The sequence below is a fragment of the Carettochelys insculpta genome, chromosome 6 (genome assembly GCF_033958435.1).
Source record: "Carettochelys insculpta isolate YL-2023 chromosome 6, ASM3395843v1, whole genome shotgun sequence".
NCBI classification, from domain to species: domain Eukaryota; kingdom Metazoa; phylum Chordata; order Testudines; family Carettochelyidae; genus Carettochelys; species Carettochelys insculpta.
The window spans coordinates 32,879,290-32,905,756 of NC_134142.1; the positions used below are offsets into that span (position 1 = coordinate 32,879,290).

The 26,467-nt window shown below is 46.3% G+C and overlaps 1 protein-coding gene across 1 annotated transcript; it reads right to left on the reverse strand.

Annotated features, from left to right (window-relative positions):
- Nucleotides 1-104: 104 nt before the first annotated feature.
- PSMC1 (proteasome 26S subunit, ATPase 1) lies at nucleotides 105-25,643 on the reverse strand. Its single transcript, XM_074996641.1, has 11 exons — nucleotides 25,548-25,643; nucleotides 23,592-23,645; nucleotides 22,053-22,149; nucleotides 18,368-18,492; nucleotides 17,233-17,418; nucleotides 16,324-16,452; nucleotides 15,588-15,684; nucleotides 14,381-14,570; nucleotides 11,949-12,100; nucleotides 8,545-8,699; nucleotides 105-392 (listed from the first exon to the last, which is right to left on the reverse strand). Exons 1-11 carry the CDS (start codon nucleotides 25,548-25,550, stop codon nucleotides 258-260), a joined length of 1,323 nt encoding a protein of 440 aa, XP_074852742.1. The 5' UTR covers nucleotides 25,551-25,643; the 3' UTR covers nucleotides 105-257.
- Nucleotides 25,644-26,467: the final 824 nt, after the last annotated feature.

A 26,467-nucleotide genomic window follows, 5' to 3' on the forward strand; every position in this document is an offset into this window, starting at 1 on the left:
AGAAGCTAGTAGGTAGATGAAAAACATTCAAGCCACCACTACCGATAGGAAAAGTTAATTGAATGTCTTTGTCAACACATCTATAAAAAATCTGCAACACCTGATTTAGTGGGAAATAAGTATTTTATAGATTTAGCCTCTGAGCATGATGAGCTGATTGTGTTAAAACTCTTCGATGTACTGTTGAGGCCCGTGACATCTCTTGACATTTCAGCTATTTTGAAAGTGAAAAAAGTGCCCGTGTGGACATAGGTTATCTACAGATAAAGCCCCTCTGGGGTGCCCTCTTGTTTCTTATAGAGAACATTCTCTTTTGATTTTTTGAAGTCTTCATTAGTTACTTTCATTCTGCGTTCCCGCAGAGCCATCAAACCAGCTTCTGTGCAAATTGCCTGCCAAAGAGAGAAGTTGGTATTAATTGCTAGCTATATACAACTAAGTCAAATCGCACATGCATTAGTGACAGTTTTCAAATATAATATGCTAGATGCCAGTGCAAAAGGAACACTGGGAACACTAATTACTTTAAATATTAAGTTATCAAGCTAATTACACAGTCTAGTGGTGTTTGAGCCAAGCAATGCTTGCATGCCAACAGGAAACCAACCTTTACCATTACACACTTGTCCAAAGAAACAGCTATATTTAGCACAATCCATAATTGTACCTCTGATCTACAAACTAGTAAATTAAGGCTACCACTGTGTGATCACTTAACTAAGCAGAATGGATCTCGAGAAGAAGTGACCCAGTGAGGAGACAGAACTGCTAATCCTATGGTGTCCAATACACTGTCTGCCACAGGTTCACCTTAGAGCTGCCTGAGCCCCTCTATGCACACATCCACCACTTGGTGGGATAAGTGTGGCAGCAGCAGAGGTGGCTCCTCCTGTGGCTTGCAGGCCACAGGACGGCTTGGGTCTGGGCAGCACAGCTCGCTGGGCTGGGCCGCTCAGGCAGCACAGCATGGCTCTTCAGATTGGTGGGGTTTGGGGTTCAGCCTTGGCAAGCCACCATAGGTGCGGGGTGTGATGGAGTGGGGGGGGTGCATGTGTGAGTCAGGCTGGATGTCCGAGGCAAGCAGCAGCTCCCAGTGGCTAAGGATGACCCTGGGGCTACAACTGGCAGATAACACCTCTGCCTGAACAAAGAGCAGGGAGGAGCTGAGCTGGGTTTTGAATCGGGGGTGGCAGTTAGAGGCTAGGAAAAGGGAGAGCTGGAAGGCAGCCAGCCTGAGGAGGGGAAAGCTACACCCCAGAGGGGCACCCCTCGGGGTCTTCTCCCCAGGACAGGTTGGAAGGACTGTCTCTGGCTGCTATGCTGTTGCTTCTGTGACAAACTGGACATCTGTTGCCTAATAAACCTGCTGTTGTACCTGCTGAGTGAGTGTCACTCCTGCCAGCGGACGGGGTGCAGTGCAGGGGGACCCCTGAACCCCATCACACTGGTGTCAGAAGTGGGATGCACTGCACCCACGGATGAGCTCCCAGCAGTGGCTGACTGAGCACCAGAGAAGGAAGGAGTCTCACAAGAGCCAGAGGGGGAACAGAGCCATTCCTGCAGCTGCTGCTGGTGAGTGGATACCCCGGGAAATAGCGGGGAGATGGATTATACCCGACTCCTGAAGGCAGAGCTAGCAGGGCTGTGCAGAGAGAGGGGCCTGACCGTGGGGAAGGCGACCAAGGCCCAGCTGATTGCACAGCTGGAAGAGAATGACCGATCCGGGGGGGCAGAGCCTGTCCCGGCAGAAAGTGGCCGGTCAGCCTCGGGAAGCATTTCGGATTCTTCGACAGGAGCAGGGGCTCGACGCCGTCCAACAGACGCGGTGCCCACCAGGTCGCGCTCAGCTAGCGGTGGTCCATCGCGGGCAGAGTCCCCCGCCGCAGAGCTGAGACGGCTGGAACTCGAGGTGAAATTAAAGGAACTGGAGCACCAGGAACGGGAAAGAGAGCATGAGCATGAGCGACAGGAACGAGAAAGAGAGCGTGAGCGCCAGGAATGGGAAAGAGAGCGTGAGCGTGAGCTCCAGGAACGGGAAAGAGAGCGTGAGCACGAGCGCCAGGAACGAGAAAGAGAGCGTGAGCACGAGTGCCAGCTACAAGACAGACAGCGGGAGGAGAGAGAGCGAGAGCGGGAGCATGAGCGAACCATGGCAGAGGCGAGACGCCAAGAGGCCCCAGCTGCGGTAAGCGGGGAGAGGGCCAGACGGCTCGGGGTGGCCAGTCACTTGGAGACGCGTGTGCTGGCCCAGTGTCAGGACACAGGGGACATGGACGAGTTCCTTACCGCCTTCGAGCGAGCCTGTGAGTTGCATGAGGTTCCCCCAGATGAGTGGCTCCGGCACCTCACCCCCTTGCTGGGCCGGAAGGGTGCAGCGGTGCTCAGCCAGCTGGTGGGGCTGCAGCCTGGGGACTATGAACGGTTCAAACAGGCCCTGCTGCATAAGTTCGGGCTGACTCCGGAGATGTACAAGAAGAAGTTCCAGGAGGCGCAGAAGAGGCCAGAGGAAACCCACGTAGATACAACCGCCCGCCTGAAGCAATACTACCAGAAGTGGGCATTCGGAATGGGAGTCCAGTCCGTAGAGGACCTGATCGAGCTGGCGGTTGTGGAGCGATTCTACGAGATGTGCGCACCTGACCTGAGGGTGTGGCTCGTGGACCGGAAGCCGGGGGACTCACATGATGCAGGGAAACTGGCAGATGACTTCACAAACAGCCGGGCCAGGTTTGAAAGTGAGCCCCACAAGGAGAGGGAGTCTCGGAGAGAGAGGGAGTCCCGGAGGGAGAGGGAGTCCTGGAGAAACCGAGAATCTCAGAGAGACCGGTCCCTAACTGTACGACAGAGGGGACCACCTCTTGGGCAAGCCCAGGAAAGAGGGGCCAGCCACCCACCCCCCAGAGAGCCAAACAGAGCCTGGACAGAGCAGCCGGCCCGAGGGACACAACCAGACCCAGGCTGTTACCGCTGTGGGCGAAAGGGGCATAGAGCAGCCCAGTGCCCCAGGCTCCCAGACAGGTTGAGCAGGCCGGGGGGTCATGGAGTCAACTGGGTGGGGTCCCAGAAGTCAGAGGGGCTGGCTGCCAAGGCGGGTGGTGCTGACAATGGGCACTCGGATTGGGCCGAATCCGCCCCACAGACCAGCTCCTCAGGGGGACCAAATGCTCAGAGGCCAGTTTACAGAGTGGGGGCAGCGCTACCTCTGTGGAGCAAGTGTCTCAAACACCTCGAGGTAGACGGGAAAAAGGTCACGGGGTTCTGGGACACAGGCGCTGACGTGACGCTGGCCCGACCCGGGGTGGTGGCACCGGGCTGCATGATACCCGATTCCCACCTGACGATAACAGGAATTGATGGGACCCCTTTCAAGGTGCCCATGGCGAGGGTGCACCTGAAATGGGGGAAGAAGGAAGGCCCCAAGGAAGTGGGCGTGCACAGCCATTTGCCGGCAGATGTACTGATGGGGGCTGACCTGGAGAACTGGCAAGGTGAACGCCCTCGTGCCCTGGTCCTGACCCGTAGCCAAAGAAAACGAGGGGTGCGCTCCCCAGATTCAGGGGTACAGGCCCAGCCAAAGCCACAGGGGCCAACCCTGAGAGAAAGGGGGCCCCCAAAAACCAGATCTCACAGGCCAGGGATGCTGGAGCCAGGCAGGGATGGGGAAGTAGCCTCCGCTCCTGCCCGAGCGGAAGAATTCCAGGCAGAGCAGCAGAGAGACCCCTCCTTGCAGAAGCTGAGGGAACTGGCCAGTCTCAGCCCAGCTCCGCAGCTGGGGGAGGGCTGCAGGGAGAGATTCCGGTGGGAAAAGGGATTCCTGTACCGGGAATGGGCTCCCAGACGCAAAGCGGAGCCATGGAAGGTCCAGAGGCAACTGGTGGTTCCCCAAAAGTACCGGCGCAGGCTGCTGTACCTAGCTCATGATGTCCCGCTCGCAGGACACCAGGGGATCCACCGCACCAGGAGAAGGTTGTTACAGAACTTTTTCTGGCCAGGGATCTTTGCAGCTGTCCGTCTGTATTGCCTGTCCTGCGATCCCTGCCAGAGGATGGGGAAGAGCCGGGACAAGGGGAAAGCTGCCTTGAGGCCACTGCCCATCATAGAGGAGCCTTTCCAGAAAGTGGCTATAGACATAGTGGGCCCCTTCAGCAAGGCAACGCGTTCGGGGAAGAAATATATTTTGGTAGTGGTAGATTTTGCCACGCGATACCCAGAAGCAGTGGCCTTGACCTCTATCGACGCTGACACCGTGGCAGATGCACTGCTGTCCATTTTCAGCAGAGTGGGGTTCCCCAAGGAGGTCCTCACAGATCAGGGGTCCAACTTCATGTCGGCCCTACTGCAAAGCTTGTGGGACAAGTGTGGGGTCCGGCACACCTGGGCCACAGCCTACCACCCGCAGACCAATGGGCTGGTGGAGAGGTTCAATGGGACTCTGAAGCAGATGCTGAGAACCTTCATGAATCAATACCCCCATGACTGGGACAAGTACTTACCCCACCTGCTGTTTGCATACAGGGAGGTGCCCCAGGAATCCACGGGGTTCTCCCCGTTTGAGCTGCTGTATGGAAGGAGGGTACGGGGACCCTTGGACTTGCTCAGAGAAGAGTGGGAGGGGACGGCCTCCCCTGAAGGGGAGTCAGTGGTACAGTATGTACTGACCTTCCGGGAAAAACTCACCGAGCTCATGGGCCTGGCCAGGGAGAACCTCTCCATGGCCCAAAGGAAGCAAAAGGTCTGGTATGACCGTAACGCCAGGGCCCGAGCCTATGCCACCGGGGATCAAGTGATGGTCCTTATACCTGTGCGGCGGAACAAGCTGCAAGCGGCCTGGGATGGGCCCTTCAAGGTCGTCAAACAGCTAAATGACGTGAATTATGTGGTGGAACTGTCGAACCGGGCCCACAGCCACCGGGTCTATCATGTGAACATGATGAAACCTTACTGGGACAGGCAGAACTTGGTGCTGGCCGTGTGCAGACACTGGGAGGGGCAGGGGGATGATCCCTTGGTGGATTTACTCACAAGGACTGGAGCCGGCTCCTTGCTGGAGTCTATTCCCCTCTCAGACCAGCTGACCCCTGCCCAGCAGACGGAGATCAAGGAGGTGCTGCATTCGCATCAACAGCTCTTCTCGGACAGACCCGGACGCACTGACCTGGCTGCCCACCGAATAGAGACAGGCACCCACGCCCCTATCAAGTGTGTGCCATTCAGAGCCACAGGGAGGACGGCTCAGGACATAGAGCGGGAGGTTGAAGACATGCTGGCTCTGGGGGTGATCCAACCCTCGTCCAGCCCCTGGGCCTCTCCCGTGGTGTTAGTCCCTAAAAAAGATGGGTCTGTTCGGTTTTGTGTGGACTATCGCAAGCTTAACGCCATCACTGTCTCGGACGCCTACCCCATGCCCAGGCCTGATGACCTTTTAGACAAGCTGGGGGGAGCCCGTTACCTCACCACCATAGACCTCACCAAGGGGTACTGGCAAGTGCCATTAGACCAAGATGCCCGGCTGAAGTCGGCTTTCATCACTCCTGTGGGGCTCTACGAGTTCTTGGTCCTGCCCTTCGGCCTCAAGGGGGCACCCGCTACCTTCCAGCGTCTGGTGGACCAGCTACTGAAAGGGATGGAGAGCTTTGCCCTGGCTTACATGGACGACATCTGCATCTTCAGCCAGACGTGGGAGGACCATGTGTCCCAGGTCAAGCAGGTGCTGGACCGACTCCAGAAGGCCGGGCTGACTATCAAGGCAGGGAAGTGCAAGGTGGGAATGGCTGAGGTGACCTACCTGGGCCACAAGGTGGGCAGCGGCTGCTTAAAGCCAGAGCCAGCTAAAGTGGAGGCTGTCAGAGATTGGCCAACACCCCAGACTAAGAAGCAGGTACAGGCCTTCATTGGGATGGCGGGGTACTACCGGAGGTTTGTGCCCCACTTTAGCTCCATCGCAGCCCCCCTCACGGAGCTGTGTAAAAAGGGAAAGCCTGACAAGGTGGTTTGGACCGAGCAGTGCCAAGAGGCCCTCTGCGCGCTGAAGGAGGCTCTGGTCAGGGCCCCAGTGCTGGCAAATCCAGACTTCAACAAACCCTTCCTGGTGTTCACCGATGCCTCGGACGTGGGGCTGGGGGCGGTGCTAATGCAGGTGACTGACAAAGGGGAGAAACACCCCATTGTGTACCTGAGTAAGAAGCTGCTGCCCCGGGAGCAGAGCTACGCGGCCATAGAGAAGGAATGTCTGGCCATGGTGTGGGCGCTGGGGAAGCTGCAGCCATACCTGTTTGGACGGCGTTTCACCGTGTACACCGATCACTCACCCCTGACCTGGCTGCATCACATGAAAGGGGCCAACGCCAAGCTCCTGCGGTGGAGTCTGCTCCTGCAGGACTACGACATGGAGGTGGTCCACGTCAAGGGGAACAACAACACCATAGCCGATGCCCTGTCACGCAGGGAGGGCCCCGAACTTCCCCAGGTCACTGGCTAAGTGACCCCGCTCAGTGCGGTCTGGAAGGGGGGAGAGATGTGATGGAGTGGGGGGGGTGCATGTGTGAGTCAGGCTGGATGTCCGAGGCAAGCAGCAGCTCCCAGTGGCTAAGGATGACCCTGGGGCTACAACTGGCAGATAACACCTCTGCCTGAACAAAGAGCAGGGAGGAGCTGAGCTGGGTTTTGAATCGGGGGTGGCAGTTAGAGGCTAGGAAAAGGGAGAGCTGGAAGGCAGCCAGCCTGAGGAGGGGAAAGCTACACCCCAGAGGGGCACCCCTCGGGGTCTTCTCCCCAGGACAGGTTGGAAGGACTGTCTCTGGCTGCTATGCTGTTGCTTCTGTGACAAACTGGACATCTGTTGCCTAATAAACCTGCTGTTGTACCTGCTGAGTGAGTGTCACTCCTGCCAGCGGACGGGGTGCAGTGCAGGGGGACCCCTGAACCCCATCACACCGGGGAAAATAGCAAATCAGTTCAATTGGTTTTGGACACCATTATCTTAATCTCATTGCTCCCAGTTACCTGCTGTAGGACTCCAGGCAAGTTACACTATCCCCATGCAAAATTTTTTTCATCTGCAACTTGTGTACAATACCAATACAATACCAGCTTCAGTGCCTTTAGCTGAACTGCTTTAAAGTCTTTGGATGAATAGCACTGTAGCTAAGGACTACGAATTAATTCCAAGACAATAGCTCCTCCAGGTTGGGTAAGAAAACTGGATTACATTCACAGAGGATGTTTGCATGATCATGCCTGTTTTAGACAATTAAAAAAAAGCAGCACTAGGGTTGACAAGCTGGAGTTAGACATGTAAGCTCCCTATTGAAAGGATGGAAATTCACAAAAGCCAGCATCTATCCAACCTGAGTTATCCCTTGCCTTAGTTTCTCCCATCAGCTGCATGCTAAGCACCCCTACCCTCAGGTAGTTCAGTGCCTGCAATGATTCTGCACAAGGAGGAGCTCCCTGAAAGCTTTCAGCTCGGAGTATTCACCAGTGATACAAGAGACCCACCACCTCTCTGAAGCGTGCCTTAACCACTGAGCTGTGAGGAGTCTGATGCAGGGTTCTCAATCCCTCCTGCTGAAGTTGTTCCACCATGGCTAAATTATCTAAAAAGTCATTAGTGAATCATGGGGACTGGTCTAATAACTCATTTATTCATGCTGAAACAGCTTCCACAGAAAAGACTGAGGAAGCCATACATCAGAACAGCCTTTGGGCTTAACGTTTGAGGAACAGTCCTCCAGCTAGCTGTTACGTTAGCTTGCCTAAGGCAACTCAATCCAGCAGGCAAGTTCTGAGCATGCCAATTGGGACAGGCCCACAGGCAAGTTAAGTGAAGATGCCTATTTTCCCCTGTCCAGTACATCACAATGGGCATTAGGCACACAGAATGAAGCTGAAGGCACCTATTGGGATTCTGTGAATTATGACTTGGGGATTTAAGGGAGCAAATCCTTCTGTGGATCTAGCCCAAATTTAGTTCTGCCGAAAGACTGATGATGATTTTATTTTGCACAATAATGCATCTGTAGGGCTTTGAAACAGTGTTAAATTAGAGCTGTTCATACCCAAATGCAGCAGCTTTGTTAACAAAACAACTGAAGAGACTGATTCTGATGGTCCTTTTCATGTAGGTAGATTCGCTGCAGCTCAGCAGCTGCAAGTGGCTCTTTAATGTTTCCCACAGCTCTTTGTAGCAATTATTAGAACATTCGTTTTAATAATTAAGATGCTTGTACTATGTTAACCAATTTAGTTGACAAAAATCAATACTTGGCCAGTAATTTTGCTGTGAGAATATATAAAGTAAATAAAACTGAATATCCAAGAGTCACAGTAATGTGACATGTTGATTGCTAATTTGACTCCTGAGCCACTGACATCTGAGTATCACCATCTAATAATAGAGAGAAAACAGTAAAAGCTCTGAAGGACTATCTGTCAGAGAAGACGTTGCTTATCTGAAGAAGAGCACAAGGTATTAATTCACTTAATATACGACACCTTGATCATAACTGATGTTTAAAAACTTAATTAGCCTGAGATGCACCTTACCTTAATATCTGCACCTGACAGATCATCTTTGGCCATAATGAGCTCATCTAAAGTTACATCCTCTGCCAAAGTCATCCTGCTTGTGTGAATCTGAAAGATGCGCTTCTTGGTCTTTTCATCTGGTAGTGGGAACTCAATTTTTCTGTCAATACGCCCTGCATGAAAAAAAACGTAAGTGATTCTGGACTGACAGCAGTAGAGTTTGAAGTGCTCTGTCCTCTGAACAAGTACAGCATGAGCTGTCATCATTTCCCCTACACCTCCAATATTTCACCTCCAAATTCTGGGAGAAAAACTGAGGTCAGAGGGTAGATGAGGCTCCATGCTCATGACAATAAGAACAAGCTGTGAAAATGCTAGTGTTTACATAGGTCTGAAGCAAAATGAAATGGAGAGCTACCGCCTCAGAATGCTTAATTGACGTAGGAAGAGAGAACTGGCATTGACCCACTCATTTAAATACAGGAACATAAGAATTGAAAACTGAATCAGAGGTCAGTCCATCAGGTGCAGGTGGATCCAAAAGGAATCTCAGGGGATCACCACAAGCCACGGCTGCCACCTCCCTGCCGTGCATGCACACAGTTACTGAGGGAAGCCGTGCCACATGAGCCCCTGCTGGAATGCAGCTGGAGCTGGAGGAGCCACATGCTTGTCCTGCCATGTGGCGGGGCGCATGCACAGAACAGCCAGGAGTGCCCCCCACATGTGGCTCTCCTGAGCCACACTTTGCCACCCTGTGCTGCCCTATTCGGAACATATTGGACACTGCTGACCTAGTCCATTACCTTGTCGCAAAGCAGCTTCAGGAGAAAGGTGTAAGAACCGCACAGTAGGCCTACGTGGGGTGGCTTCCTTCCTGTTTTCCAAATAATTAGAATCTCTTGCTGGCTGTTTTGACTACTTTGCAATAGAATATCTGGGCTAGTCTCATCTTTTATGACCACTCAGCTTTTATAGCAGATTTTTAAATGTTTCAAGGCAAGAAACCTAAAGGATGCCTGAACCATGGGCAAAGGGAAACAGTATCCAGCTCAATCTTCTCCATCCCTTCTGAATAAATTCCACTCAAACAGGGACTGTCTTGCATCATACTCCAAACAGCAGTGCAGGGAATCTCCGTCTGCCGCACTGGCTGGCAGGCTCCACTCCCATTGGCTGGGAATCACATCCAACAGACCAGCAAGGGACAGTGTCTGACAGCACAGGGCAGCATAGAACCATCTGCAGCCCCCCACCCTGCCCCCATACTTGCCCCAATTCCTTGCTCCCTCTCACAGCCCTAATTCTGCCCAGACCTGCCTCTGCACCCCAACTCCACAGCAGCCCCCTCCTACACTGAACCCCTAAATTTTGGCCTCACACCAAAGCCTAGGCAGCCCCACAAAAATCTACTAGCTCCCAGAAGAGTTAGTCCAGCCCTGGGTGGAAGCCTTAGTACGCTACCGCATCCTGCGTCACAGGGCTGGAATGCGAGGGGAACCCTGCTGCCTGAGTTGCATGAGTGAGGTGACTCTCATCCTGCTTATCAGTTGGAGGCCATGTCCATGAGGTGGATTTTTAACTTCTCACTTGTCTCCACTCTCCTCCCCCACCTGATTTTTCTGTGGGTCAGGGCCCCCAATCTGAAAAAAGTTCCCCACTCCTGCTGTAGTGTCATTCTTATGTCTGTTTGCGTTTCAGGCCAGTGACTCATTATTTACCCCTGGCAGAACCACCTCAACAGGTGCCCGACTGAGGGAGTGGCAGAGACTATTCCATTACTGAGGGGTTAGGGTGCTCACTTGGAAAGATACCTGATAGAACCTCTTCACACTTAAGTGGGAGGAGTGGACTGAACTTGGGGGCGTATCCCATAAATACTCTATTCCCTGAACTAAAAAGGTCAGAAGTATGCCCCCAAGTATTTTGGGGGATCTCACCTACAGGAGCCTGGCATGAAATGCGAGCTCTAAGCTGCTCACCAGATCAGGTCCCACAAATTAGGCCAAGGAACATCTATCTTCCACCCATACATTGCTATGGAATGTTTACATCCTAATGTCTAGTGCAGGGGTTGGCAACCTGCTGTTCTGGGCCACATGCAGCTCTTTAAGGAGCCACCTGGCAGCTCCAAGAGCTGCCACTACTGACTCCTCTTGCAGCTCCAGAGGCTGCTGCTGCTGCTGCAACAAAACAAAACAAATTCAGATGCCCACCGTTGAGCCAACTGAATTTCGTTTTTCACGGCAGCTGGAGTTGCTGAGCAGTCAGCTGTGGCAGGGAGCCTGGAAGAGAAAGCTGACAGGTCAGGGAGCCACCCCGTGCAGGTGGAAGTCTAAGCTGGCAAGAGAGCTGGTGGAAGGGCAGCCAAGCCTGCCCCTGCTAGAGCTGCACAGCCATGCCAAGAAACAGGCAGAGGCCTCGACAGAACAGTCCGCACTGAGGCTAGTTCAGCCTTCAGGTGAGGGAGAGGGAGGTGTTGGGGCTAAGAGGGGTTAAGCCTGGGGGTGGGTTTGCACGAGGCACGGGGAGAGGTGTAAAACATGAGGATAGGGGGTGGATTTGGGAGCTGAGGTGGGTAAAGCCTGGAGATGAGGGGTAGCAGCTTTCTAACCTGTACAAAAGCATTGTGTGCACGCTCTGTTCTTAAAATAGGGGTGACAAAAAGCTTGGTTTGACGTTATTTATTAAGGACTGTCTCGTATTCACATGCATTGTGGCTCTTGAAGCATTGATTTTGTAACTGAATTTGAAAAAAATGGCTCCTCACTATTTCAATTGCAGATCCTTGGTCTAGTGGAAGGCTGCAGCATTGCACAGGAGTACAGGCAGAAACACAGCCATGTAGCGAACTTTGACTATGAAAACTTAGGTGCTACAGAATTCTGGGGCAGTTAAGCAGGTTTTTAATTAATCCCAGTGTAACCTGATTTGAGGATTTAGGTCCCTGCAGTGGTGGTTAAGCACCAAAGTCTTTTTTGTGAACCTAGTCATTCATCCTCAACTCCCATTTCTGACAAGGGCTGATATTGCTTCCCTAACACATATAGATTGTTTAAGGATAAATATATTAACAAAAATGATGAGATACTCATACTATGGTAAAGGTGAACATAAATACCTATACAGCATGGTACATTTAAAATAATTTTCATGTTATTCCTCAGGATTAACAAATACAATTTCTTCTGTAACTGAAAACTATCCTTCTCAATGCACATACATCATGACTCATGGGTTACATCCTCTTCAAGAGGACTGAACATTTTGTATGGCTAAATCAATATTCCTTCTAAGCCATAAAAAGACTATAGTGTCTCAAACAACATTCTACATGGAAAGACAAAAATGAAGTTCAGTACCAAGTGCAAGCAGCTTTTTAGAGTAAATGCAACTTTAAAACACATAATAAAAAGTCTTACCAGGCCTGATTAAGGCTGGATCCAGTGTTTCTATTCTGTTTGTGGCCATGATAACTTTCACATCCCCACGTGAGTCAAACCCATCTAATTGGTTCAGCAACTCCAGCATTGTACGCTGGATCTCTCTTTCACCACCAGAATTTGAGTCATATCTTTGAGAGAGTGCAAGAAATATAATCAAACCAAATTACACCCTGTACTAAAGATACTTTTCTTTAATAGTACAATGATCAGCACACCAGAAAAATGCCTTGACCCACTGCCAGTGATTCTAAACAGGTTTTTTCTTCAGCGCTTAACACACCCAGGTTATACAGGAGTGCAACTATGCCTTCAAATACAAAAGTTTTCACAATAGCTCAGTTTATATACCACCTGAGTCCAATAAGGTAAGCAGAAGACAGAAAAAAGCCTTAAAAAGAGGCACCTTACTTGAAAGTCATATTTCTGACTGAAAATGTTATACCTTCTACAGTTAGAAGTAACTACTGAAAGATGGGCAAATAAAATTCTTTTATCTAGTCGTATCTTTGCATAGAAAAGTCCACAGAATTTCACACGATCCTGCATTTACACTAGTCCAATAACTTGGGGGTGAACCAGAGTCTATGCTTATCTAATCCTCACCTAACAGGCCCCCCACTCCATTTTTTAAATAAGAACTAATATGACATTTTCAAACAATCAGTCACTTGCCTGGTATATAACACCTCTTCCCCTTATGGTTTAAATAGACATGACTGAAAAAGCAGTAAGTCAGACCTGCAGCATATTTTACTGCAATAGCTGGATTTTTTTTTTAAAATAGAAGTATGAAAATGGCACCTCCACACACTCCAAGGTGTGCAAATATATTCTGCTATTTCCAACACTTGGATTTTTAGGGTGATAATGGGCTGCTTTAAGGACACATTAAGATGTGAAATGAGTCAGTCCCAATTAAGTCTTGCTGCATCTTTAAAACAGTGCAACCCAGATACAAGCTGACATTATTTCAGTGTGATATAATGGCTCACTCACATGGATCAATTTTATTGACTTCTGTGGTAAACAGTACTGCAGTTGGGCAACAAAATTGCAAATGAAATTTAATGTTGATAACTGAAAAGTAGTGCACATTAGAAAAAATAATCCCAACTATACATACAAAATGGAGACTTAGTTAGCTCTAACAACTCAAGAGATTTTGGAGTCATTGTGGATAGCTCTCTGAAAATATCCATTCAATGTGCAGCAGCAGTCCAAAAAAAAAAAAAATCCACACCACAAGCACAATGCTAGGAATCATTAAAAAAGGAATAGAGAATAAGATAAAGAATCTCTTATGGCAACAAAAACATTTACAGGTTTGGAACAGGTACCACCTGAAGAAAGACTTGGAATTTTCAGCTTAGGGGGGAAAAAAGACAAAGGGGGATATGAGAGAGGTCAAAAAATCATGACTGGTATGGAAAAAGTGAATAATGAGAAGTTATTTGTTCCCTTAACGTCAGAACTAGGGGGTCACCAAATGAAACTAATGGGTAGCAGATTTAAAACTAACAAAAGGAAGTTTTTTTTCCATACAGGGAATAGTAGGCCTGTGGGACTCCTTGCCAGAGGATGTTGTGAAGACAAAGATTTTAAACAGGGTCAAAAAAAAAAAAAAAAAAAAACCCACAGAACTACATAAATTCATGGAGGTTAGGTCCATCAATGACTATTAGCCAGGATGGATAGGAATGGTATCCCTAGCCTCTGTTTGTCAGAGGTTGGAAAGGAATGACAGGAGATGTGTCATTTTGATAATTACCTGTTCTGCTCACTCTCTCTGGGGCATCTGGCATTGGCCACTGTCAGAAGACAGGATATTGGGCCAGACAGACTTTTTAGTCTGACCCAGTATGGCCATTCTTAGGTTCTTAATTAAAAATGCTACAAAAGTTGTGGAAAGTTAGTGTGCATGGATTTTTACCAAGACACACCTGACAAATAAGTTTAAAATTAGCTATATCCATATATATCTGCATACCAGAATATATCCTCAAGCAGATTTATATAAATGGTGACAACAGAAAAATATGTTACTCACATGTCATAACTCTGCTAATGCTGGAGGCACAATGAACTGATTTATTACACAAGCCAGCTCTTTTTGGCTAAAGTAATTCATCATGGACTATAGCTATAGTTAGGCACTGCCCCAGACAACAACTTTTAGCATATCTTTTACCAAAAAAATCTGAGAAATTGTATAGAGTAACTACTTCAAATTTCACTTGTCAAAAACATAAGTGTTTTTCATATTACAATAATTTAACTTATCATAATGACAATGATGAAAGGACAAATTCAACATCAACTCAAACAAAGGGAAACATTTCAGATAACTTGCTCATTGTGGTTGGCAAAATTATTATATTCAGCATGGAAGCTTGAATGCAATATACTACCTCTTTGTACCAATGGCATCTATTTCATCAATAAAGACGATCGATGGTGCATGCTCCTCAGCTACACGGAACAGTTCACGCACAAGTTTTGGACCATCACCGAGGTACTTCTGTATAAGCTCAGAGCCAACAACTCTCAGAAAGGTTGCTGAGGTCTGATTTGCCACTGCTTTGGCTAGTAATGTTTTACCTATTATAAATCATAAAGAGATGCTGCAGTGAGAGTTTGCAATAACAATTTTTAACTTTAAAACACTCATGAAATCTTACAGAACAGGGCTGATGTATCAAGAATAAAATTACAACTTAAAAAGACTAAGACATTGCAACATTGAGCGCCACAGTGTTGAACTTTTACATGCCCAGAAAAAAGGTCACAAAAACAGTGTGATCCACAATGACTGAACTAGGCACGCAGACTTCCTATACAATGAAAGGGGCAGGGTTGGTGCCTTAGAACCAATTGCAAGCCTCCCTCATCACAGGTGAGTGTCATAACCACTACAACGAAGTCAGTCTCTCTCTGGCCCAATGACTACATATTTATCAACAGCAGAACAGACAGTGGGCCAGTGACAGAGGGAGCATGACTAAGTCCCGTTGTTAAGGCATCCACCAAATGGATGGGAGATACAGGGCCCTGTCATTTATCCACAGTAGAATAGCTCCAACTGTAGAAACCCCCACATCAGAATACCCCTTTGCTTGGTGAATAGAGCACTCTCGAGATGGGAGACCCTGTTCACATCCTTTCTACAGTAGGCAGGGGAACTTAACCTGAGTCTTTGACAACACAGGTGAGGATTCTAACCACTGGACTAAAGTTTTAAGGTGGGCTCCTCCTCCTCCAGGAAGACTCAGAACAGGGTCTGATCCAGGGGGAAGCCGAGGAACCCGCTCACCAGAATGGGCTGGCTACATGTGATTTAGGTGGACAGACACTTACCTTCCCCCAGTTTGTGACTCACTCTAGATCTAGAACTAATGTAGGCTTTGGAACACCTACAGGGATGCAGCACCATGCATGCCCAGGGGTAACTTGTGCCCTGAAAATTCAGGCCCCTACACTCATCCAGTAGCAGGAGTTTTGTCAATTACAGTGGAGCCAAAACTGACACTTAGGTACCTATGCACCTTTGTGGATCTGCATCTAATACTGTAAACAGAAATAACTGAGCATACTTAAAGTTACACTTATGTAGGATACCTGTCCCAGGTGGGCCATACAGAATTACTCCTTTGGGCGGCTTTATACCCATCTCTTCATAATATTCAGGATGGGTGAGAGGAAGCTCCACAGACTCCTACATCATGAAAACAAGTATTAACTAGTATTTGTAAAATGCTTTAATTTGCACAGTTGCATGAAGTAATTGAGTATTACTGTCTCCATTTTAGAAATGAACACACTAATGCTGAATGAATGCCCCGCAAAAAGTCCCATAAGAAGTCTGCAGCAGAGCTTAAGTTAGAACTCAAGAATTCTTGGTTCCTCACTCCTTATGCAGAGCACTGGAGGATACCTCTGTAATCCGAAGATTATTGAACAAAAGAAATCTGGTTTCCGCAATATCTTTTTACCTAATATTAAGGTCAACATTTTCAAAAATCACAAGAAAGAGTGACTCAAGTTGGGCACCCAAAACACAAACATCTATTGCAGAAAGTAGGGACTCAATGCTTTCTGAAAACCAACTCTTTAAAGTAAAGCAAAATAGGATACCCAAAACCAATAGTTACTTTTGAAAATCTTTGAATTAATTGTAAAAAATTGCTAAGGGTGAGAATTTTAAATGTACAAAATCCCAGAAAGCTCAATGGTGGCTTGTGTTTCACAAGTGTGACAGTTCAAATACAAGTTTTGGACCATCATATAGTTAACTCCTGGGAACAGATGCTTAAAGGTATGCTTTTTAATTACATACATTGGTACATATGGATACCTTAATTTCTTGAATCTGGTTGTCAAGGCCACCAATATCAGCATAAGTTTCCTGAGGTGCTTTCTCCACTTTCATCACTGTAACTAAGGGATCTGTGTCATCCATCAGGACTCCTATTACTGCATGAACCTAGTGCAAAAAAAAAGTTATATAGATAGATAGATAGATAGATATAGAGGAATAAGCAGTCCTTTAGCACCTTAAAGACTAACAACTTATTAGAGAGTGAGCTTTCGTGGGCAATACCTACTTCTTCAGATTCATGGAGCAGAAATAAGCAATCAGGGAAATATAAAGAAAGCGGGGAGGAAGGCAGGGGAGAAAGAAAAAAAAAACAGAAAAGGAAGGGTATGTGGAAGAGAGGCGTCACCTATGATTAAGGGGATCTCTAGCAAGAGTAAATTAAGTGGGATGGCGATCATACCAGTGTGGAAATTGTCCTTGTAGTACATGAGATAATTGAGATCCTGGCTGAATATCAAATGTATCAAGCTTGCAAATGAATTCCAATGTGTAGTCTAGCATTAAAATTGCTTTATAATAAAACTGTTACCCTAAGGTCCATTATAGTATGTCCTGCAAGAGTAAAGTGCTCTTCTACAGGTTTTTGTATACTGTGATTTCTGATGTCTCCTTTGCATCCATTTATCCTTTGGCATAGGAACTGTTCAGTTTGTCCAATAAGTAGTATATAAACTACATGCTACATTACTTAAGAATGATCATAAAGATAAAACACAAAACTATACAGGAATCTAACATTAAATGATGTATGTTCACACAAATGACAAGGAACACAAAAGCACCCACCCTCAAAATTTACATTTTGGTATGCTTTTAACAGATTCCAATACAAAGGGGTACTGGAACTTGCACACTACTCTATCATCATATTGCGAGACAACTTACCTTATGATTGAGCAGAACAGAACAGCCTGGTTCTAGGAGATCCTTGTCCACAAAAGACAGAATACTGACATAGTGCTCGGATCCCACGGATGTAGACACTATAGCGTGATTATCATCAATAATCTCCTCCAGGGTACCTACGGACATTGGGGTTCCTCTCAGATCATCCACCTTTGATCTCTCTTCCTACAAGGAACAAAAAAAGCAATAAGAAAGAAATAAACAGAAAGAGAAAAAAATTGCTTCTGTATTGTACTGATTTTAACACACACATTGAAGCAAGAACAACTGCCCACGTGAGGAAAAAATGGAAATTCATTACCCATTTTTTGACAGCTATTTGAAAAGAAAAAAAAAAAAGTTCTGCTTCACATGATGACGTATAGGTCTCATGGTCCCTGGAAATATAGCTCCCATAGAAGGGAAGGATAAGAGCTTCTTTTTGGGGCAGCCAAGAAGCTAAACCTCTTGTTTATCTCAATTTGATTTATGCTTCTGTCACTTACCCTATATAAATGTATATGTTTCTAGCACATTCCTTCCCTTCTCTGCTTGCCAACCATCTTAGGGAGTTCCACTTAACAAAAAACACATGCCTCACCTGTAATAAACTGTGCCCAACCTCAGTCTACTAGTCCAACCCCTAATATTTCTGAAAATAAACTCCTCCATCCTCTGTTCTTCAAGTAGGAGCAGCTCAGTAGGGAGACTGTACCTTCTATGTTTTATTGGCTACGTCTACACTAGCCAAAAAAGCAGATAGGAATAAGGGGACTTTGAAGTAGCCAAGGTCCTTTTGAAAAGGAGCCCTGTGGTGGTGAGCCACGTCAATTTTGAAGTGCCGCAGCTGCCCGCATGCTAATGAGGCACTGAATATGTATTTCAGCACTTAATTAGTAAACTTCAAAATGGCCATTTGCATGGCCATTTTGAAGTTTTTGGCTAGTGTAGACATGGCCATTAAACGCCGTTAAAATAAACATAAATATTTAGTCAGTCTTATAAATTTCAGTGTTTATATCCAGGTCTTGTGCATCAACTAATTTATATTTTTTACCATGTTACTGCTAAAGATCTAAGTTAGTAGCATCTCAGCTTTAATAAAAAAGTCTAATAATTTCCTCAAGAGACTTACCTCTTGCTTTTCTTCCAAAGGTTTCATCTGTTCCTGATTTCTGATAAATTCTTCCTCCATAAGCAGGTAATCTTTAATTCGTTCTAATTTCAACAATTTGAGTCTGCACTGTGTGTGAGGTGTCACTGTAATGAAAGAAGTAGAATCACTATATATCTGATTTCCATTTAACTATGGTATATGCTATTCAATAATTCGCTGCTAGGAATTGTTGTCCTAATTGTTATTAACAGTCAAGTCTGAATCATTAAACAAAGACATATAAAACTAGAAATCTACCAGCAAAACTTTGCCAATTACTAGTTATTGAAACGAAAGCTTCTAACTAGCTTTTCTTTCAAATGTCATTATCTGCCACCATCACAGTCTCTCCAGTGATGGAGTAAGTACTTTTCTATAAATCTATCTAATTGGTACACGGGTTTTCAATGGCAGATCAATGGGTGAGTCAATAGTTCCAAAATCTAACAATCCAAAATCCAGAAAGGGCTTCAGGGAAAAAAAAAAAAGCCTGCTTTTTCAGTGGAAGCTCAACTAGCATGGTCCCTCCAACACCACCTCAGTGTACTCCCTGATTCATCTAATAGAGATATGCGCTGCAGACTAAACACATGCTCTGGCAGCCACAGGCATACTAATACCTTTTCCACAAAAAGGCTCTAGGGACCAAGAATATAGATATAATTTCTCAAGGAGGGTTCCAGCATTCAGACACTGTAGTAAGGTAACACTTTATTCCACTTTAAGAAAATGGAGCATACGAACAGCCGTATTGGGTCAGACCAAGGGTGCTTCTAGTCCAGCATCCTATCTTCTGACAGTGGCCAGTGCCAGGTACCTCAGAGAGAATGAACAGAACAGGCAATCATTGAGTGATCATCCCCTGTCGTCTACTCCTGTGTTCTAGCATTCAGAGGCTCAGGACTCTCAGAGCAGGAGATTGTAGCCCTGTTCATCTTGGCTAATAGCCTCTATGAACCTATTTCTTTTTTTGAATCCTGTTACAGTTTTAACCTTCACAACCTCCCTTGCAATGAGGTCCATAGGTTGTGTGTGTTGTGTGAAGAGTACTTTCTTTTGTTGCCTTTGTTTGTGTTACGCTTCCTGCCTGTGAATTACATGGGACGATACCTGGCTCTTGTTTTATATGAAGGAGTCTTAGTCACGATTCCTCATTCATTTTTTCCCCAATGTCACTCACCACTTGAGACCATTAGCACACCTGCCTTAAGTTGTCTCTTTTTCAGGCTGAAATGACCCAATCTTTTTATTCACTCCACATATGGAAGCTGTTTCATACGCTTAATTTTTCTTGCCCTTCCTTCTAACTTTTCCATTGTTTTTTAAGATGGGGCGACCAGAATTGTACGTGGTATTCAAGGCGTGAGCCTAACATGGATTTATATAGTATCCCAATTATCTTTTCTGCCTTTCTATCCCACTCTTAATGGCGCTAAACATTATTAGCTTTTTTGACTGCTGCTGCATATTGAACAGAAAAGCAAAAGCAGCACGTACAACATGATGGGGTCAAATTTAGCTACGACAGATCAGGAAAGGGATCTTGGAGTTATAGTGGATAGTTCTCTGAAGACATCCACGCAGTGTGCAGCGGCAGTTAGTAAAGCAAATAGGATGTTAGGAATTATTAAAAAAGGGATAGATAATAAGACAAAAGATATCATACTTCTCCTATATAAAACTATGGTACGCCCACATCTTGAGTACTGTGTGCAGATGTGGTCTCCTCATCTCAAAAAAGATATATTGGCATTAGAAAAGGTTCAGAAAAGGGCGACTAAGATGATTTGGGGTTTGGAACGGGTCCCATATGGGGAAAGGCTAGAGAGACTGGGACTTTTCAGTCTGGAAAAGAGGCGATTGAGGGGTGATATGATAGATGTATATAAAATCATGAATGGTGTGGAGAAAGTGAATATAGAAAAATTATTTACCTTTTCCCATAATACAAGAACTAGGGGACACCAAATGAAATTGATGGGTAGTAGGTTCAAAACTAATAAAAGGAAATTTTTCTTCACACAGAGCACAGTCAACCTGTGGAACTCCTTGCTGGAGGAGGCTGTGAAGGCCAGGACTCTATTAGGGTTTGAAAAAGAGCTCGATAAATTTTTGCAGGTTAGGTCCATAAATGGCTATTAGCCAGGGGTAAAGTATGGTTCCCTAGCCTTCAGTACAAGGGCAGGAGATGGATGGCAGGAGATAAATCACTTGATCATTGTCTTCTGTTCTCCTTCTCTGGGGCACCTGGCATTGGCCACTGTCGGCAGATGGGATACTGGGCTGGATGGACCTTTGATCTGACCCAGTATGGCCATTCTTATGTTCTTATGTTCAGGGGAAAAAAAATTGCAAAAGAATCACCAAGTCACACCATAACAAAAACCACAGTTTTAGAAATAAATTAATGGTGGCTTTAAAAATGTCATATAAAGTTAACAGAGCAACTGGCCATCAGCCAGTCACAAAGTACAGCCCTGAAACAGAGCAAGTTCAATAGATCAAGCTGCAATATATCTTAATTGCACCAAACCCAAAAGAACGGGTTCTAGAGAGCTGAATGTTTTTCCTTCTCCCCTCCCTTTCAGTGAAAGTCAGATGGAATATCATTACTGAATGCAGTTTCACCAGTTTACAACAGAACCAAGAACTATGGCTTCCTTTGTCCCTTGTCCTGCCCAATATATTAGGCACATCCATGGCATTCATTCAGTCTGGACTCTGAATGCTCCTTCCAGGTACCTAGAGCTTCACCCTGATGGAGAACTTCAAAGAAAACAAAAATGCCAACTACAATCTCACAGCAAAAGGCTCAGTTAAGGAGGAACTGGTGTTTTATCCACTGTGATAGATATATCTGTGCAAGCCACAATACACACACATTACAGAAGTATGCACTATTTGTACGAGTGCAACTTATTCCAAATACATCGAATTCTGTGGAAGCAGGGTGAATCTGTTTGCTCCAAAGCATGCTGCACCATTGGTTGAAAACTTAGTACAGAAAAGGCCCAAGATAAAAGCAAATTCATACATCCTACTGATAGCTAAAACTTTACAAAGTAAATAAATACCAAAACAAGAGTTCTCCCACCTTGACAATCTACCAAATCCAAAAAGAGCTTCAGAAAGAAAAAAAGCCTTTTTTTTCAGCAGTAGCTCAACTAGCACTGTCCCTCCAGCACCACCTCATTGTCATCCCTGATTTCATTTAGTTTCATACTGCAAGTTTCATATGGAGACATGAGGAGAATTAAAACAGCTGGAAACATAATCAAATAACACAAAGCAAATCTCTTTGCAAAAAAAATTAATTAAGGACTGTGACCAGGAACCTTCACCACAACCCTGCATAATTTAATAATTATCTTTTTATATTATTCGCAGGGCCTTCCCTACTTTTGCCCTCATTTCAGAAATTCTCCATTAAGTGCAGCAGTCTTCAGAAAAATTCTTAAGACTTACTGAGATAATCTCTAATAACCTTAACCAAATAATAAGCTTTTTACCTTTGGGTTACAAATTCAGTCATTTGAAATTTAAGGTTAATCCTGCAGTAAGATATGCACTATACACCTGATGGAGCTTGTTGCAGGATCGAAACCCTAGATACCACAATATTACAAGAGCCGTGTGATTGTGTACGAGAAACAAACATATTTACCCAGTGGGAGCTTGCTGGCTGCATCTGGTCCCTTTGTCTTCTTCTTCTTTTTCCCCACTCTCGTTGGAACTGGAGGTTCATACTTCTTCTTCTTATCCTTTTAAGCAAAAAAGACAAGCACACACACACATCCAAATAATCAGATTAGCTATCACAAGAACAAGCCACAGAAATCCACCACAGAGACACACTGAAAAAAGAACTGTTTGCATTGTATTGTAGTTCACTTTCAAAAACAGAGGAGGAGGGAAGGGGGCTGAGCCCTTTCATGCTCCTTTATGATACATGATATATAAAGTGGGAGATGTAAAGAGAGAAGCTTTAAGACAACCCTTTTTTCTCCTGCTTACTTTATATATTAGATACATCAGATCTTGAGTTGCCTCTTTCTGATGAAGAACTTTGCCAGTTTTTGGAGAACTAGGAATCTGATATCTTATGAGGCTGAAGTCTGAATTGTAAATCTAGACCCATGTAAGTGAGGCTTAAGAGAGCAAAGAGGTTGACTCTCAAGCCTGAACTGCACTAGAGAATGACACCACTGGCCTCTGCACTGGTGTGATGGCAGTAAGTTGCACCATGGCAAAGCATTTACATCAGACATCATAGTTTACTAGTGGAAACCTCCTACGTACAGAACAGAACACTTTGCTTCGTTGCAGCAGCACTGCACTGCAGAGACTTATCTCAAACTTTTTATATTATAAAGGAACAGTCAGGTTTTGTAGTTTGTTTACTCTGCAGTTTAATCTAAGTCCAAAATATATTAAACTATGTTGTAAATCTGAATGTAAGTTTGCCTAAACAAACAGAATACTAGCTCAGGTGTACTCACTTTATTTCTTAACCATAAAGAAAAAACCTCGCATTAATTAGATTTTTTTAAATGCACATTACACCTGTTAGCCTAACATACACACAAGTGCTGACTCAGGACTCTCAAATCAGAGACCTGCCTATTGATTTTGAAAAGCCAATTCCTTTGAGATTTTTTATTCTACTTCTGTAAATAAGATATTACTGCCATATAGGCTGTGTCTACACTTACCAAAAACTTTGGAACGGCCATGCTAATGGCCAAATCGAAGAATACTAATAAGGTGCAGAATTGAATATTCAGCACCTCATTAGCGTGTTGCCAGCCACAAAGCTTCAACAGCACCACTTTCGAATGCATGTGGCTCAGCACGGCTACATGGGGGTCCTTTCAAAAGGACCCCACGCATTTCGAAATCCCCTTATTCCTCTCAGTTGGCCATTTCGAAGTTTTGGTCAAGTGTGGCCACAGCCATAATGTTAGTGCCTCTCATACAGCTTACAGAGCAAGCCATTTTTCAGTTAACCATGTGAGTTCTTCTACAGCATTCATATGAAGGTGATGTTTGGGGAAAGAGAGGTCAAGGAAATTTAAGCAAAGGACAAATTTTAGGCTTTTTTGAGTACACAGAATAAAAATTTTAAAACCCATTGCTGAAAACATTGGAAGCAGTTATGCAATTCAACCTATTTAAAAAGGACAATTAATTTTTCTTTATGTACCTTGTCATCCTTCTTGCCACCCCCAGGGCCATGACCACCACTCTGGGTTTGACCCTAAAGGAAAACAAACATGATAAATGAAAGCAAGTGAACTATTTGTATTTGGAATATTAAGCTTCTTGACAGACTCAGACTCTTACAAAAAGAATATGCAGTTAGATGCATCTTAATAAGGTTAAACAAACTGCTAGTAAATCCTTAGAATAAATCAAGCTTCTTAAGTGGGAGAGTTAATTAAGGGATTTGAAGAGTAGAGCACTATGGATTGACCAAAAAGCAAGGAAAATTACTTCAACAACTACGTTTTGGACTGATGCAGCATTTCACACGCTTGGTGTACAATGGTTATGCCTCCTTCCTTTGAAGCACAAGGTATTGGCCACAGTGAACTAGATATGCCAGGAATATGGCAATTCCTTATTTCCAAGGCCTGTAAACAACTGACTTGTCAACAGAGTAATACCTTGAAATGCGTGATGTGAAGCTGAACTTAACTTACATTAACGTGAGTTAAATGCAACTCAAAATGCTGCTCCCTGCAGCCCCGGTTCACCCTTCCCCACCCCGGCCTGGCCCTGGCTCAACCCCCCACCCACTTCCCCATAAGCCCTAACCCACCCCAGGCTCAACACACTTGCCCCTTTCCCGTGGCCCCAAACCACTGCCAGGCTTATCCTCCTCAGCAGCCCACCCCAGCCCCCAGACTTACCTTTCAAAGGGAGCTCCTGGGGTGCTCCTGCTACTTCCCCGGCTGCAGAACATGTGTTCCACCAAGGAAGAAAGCCACCCCACAACTTATGCAAAATTTGAGTTATGCAAGGGTGCATGGGAACACAACCCTCACATACCTGGAAGGACTACTGTAATGCAACTAATCACATAAAGCTAGCATACCCATCTGTACTAAATTAACATTGGTAGTACATTCTTTTCATCAGGTTTAAAATCAATAAGCTTAAGATTTTGTCAATATACTTTTGGTACAATTCAGGACAAATCACAGGTTTCCACAGTTTGTTTTCTAAATGGCTTGGGATCTGTTTCCTGATGCACTAAAAACAACTGTAATACAATGAGTCAGACTGAGGAAAGCACAAGGTGGATTTTGGGAGGGAAAGAGGGGAAGTAAGCACCACTGCCAAAGTGGGTGATCCAGAACCCACCTCCTATCAGGACTGGAAGTTTCCTTGGTCTCCCCCACTCTGTCCACAGCAGCCAGGTACTGCTGAGGCCACCTATTGCAACTGACAACTCCAGTCCATCACCCACCCCAGGATGGGAAAACACAAAGGAGGCCTCTGAAAGTCTCAGAATCCATGACATAATCTAGCCCTTCACTGTCAGATGAAGATGTTCACTAAGAAAACTGTTATGTCCACAGCTTTTCATAAAACTTCACACTGTGAGTGAACTAGGCTATAAAATAGGTCAGCTTGTGCTTATCAGTTAAGGCGACGAGACTGTAAAGCTACGTATTTTAATTGCACATGGTATGCTTAGGACACTGCTGTCAGCTCTTCGGGTTTTAGGTGACTTTGATAAAACACCAGCTGCTAGACAGGAGGTTACTGCACACCTCAGCTGCCGCAACAGGTTTCTAGCCCTCATCACCCGGGACAAAAATCTGAAAATACGCCGCCCACCCCCCGTCTTCCCCTCTCCGCCACCATCCCCACTCTGCCCCCGGGCCCTGCCCCTCCCGCCACTCCTCTTCCCACCGGCCTGGCCCTGGCCCTGGCCCTGGCCATCCCCTCCTTCCCTCACAGCCCGGACGGACAAAGAGGCCTCGGCGGGTGATGGGCGATGACTGCGCACAACCCGGACTGGCGAGGCGAGGAGCCAGGCCCCGCAGGCAGCTGCGGGGACCCAGCCGCTTTGCACAGGCCTGTTCCTGGTCTCTTATCGACAGGACCCAGGTTACCGCTGGAAGAGAAACAGGGCTCAGCGCTCACTCACCATCCTGCACCCACCAACCAAGGAACTGCAACGTACGGAAGCCGAGAGGAAACACAAACGGCAGGCGGAGCGGCTACGGAACCGTGGAAGAGCCAAACGCGACCGCGCAAAGCCGGAGGGGCGGGGTCTGATCTTGCGGCGGAGGAAGGAAGGGGATGGGGGCGTGGTTTGGGGCGCGGAAAGTCTGCTCCCAACCCTAGGGACCAACGGCGGTAGGAGGGGTTCCGTGAGGCGAGAGGCGGGGCCGTGAGCGTGGCGGGCGGTGCCGGGCGCAGAGTCCCTTTATCAGGTGGTGACTTTTCCGGCCCGGGCGGCTTCTCGGGCTCACACTCGGGGTTGTTTGCGTTCGGCGTGGAATCGTCCGGCCTCGTCCCCTCTGGGCCAGGAGGCGGAGAGCAGCCATTAAACGGCTGCGCTAGGACCTTGGCCGGCTGCCGGCTGGCTCGGACCCTTCTGGGGGGGCGGATCACAGAGCTGGATCACGGGGCGCTCTGCGCGCAGCAGTACAACCGGAACGCTGCAGGGGGCTCTGCGTGACTGCAGTTCAGCGCCGCGCTAAAGCCACACTAGCAATCAAAACAGACCCTGGCGGAGTTGCACTTGGCTACACCGGGGCTTTTTTGCTGGTAACTTTCCAAAAGTGTCCACTTGTCAAATCATTGCGGTAATAACAAATTTATCCTAATAGCTTTGAGGGTTGGTTCAACTCAGCTCCTCTAGAAAAACCTAGATAAGTAGACGTCACTTGAAATAAAAACATGTTTCTGTTGGATCATGTGAAAATCAAATTCGAGAATTAGGGATTTGTCATTGGAAGGCCAAAATCTCCCACATCCACGTCAATCTAGGACTACCACCCGAAGAAATGGGTGTTTCCCAGGAAAGCTGATGGCATAATAAATTTGTTAGTCTATAAAGCT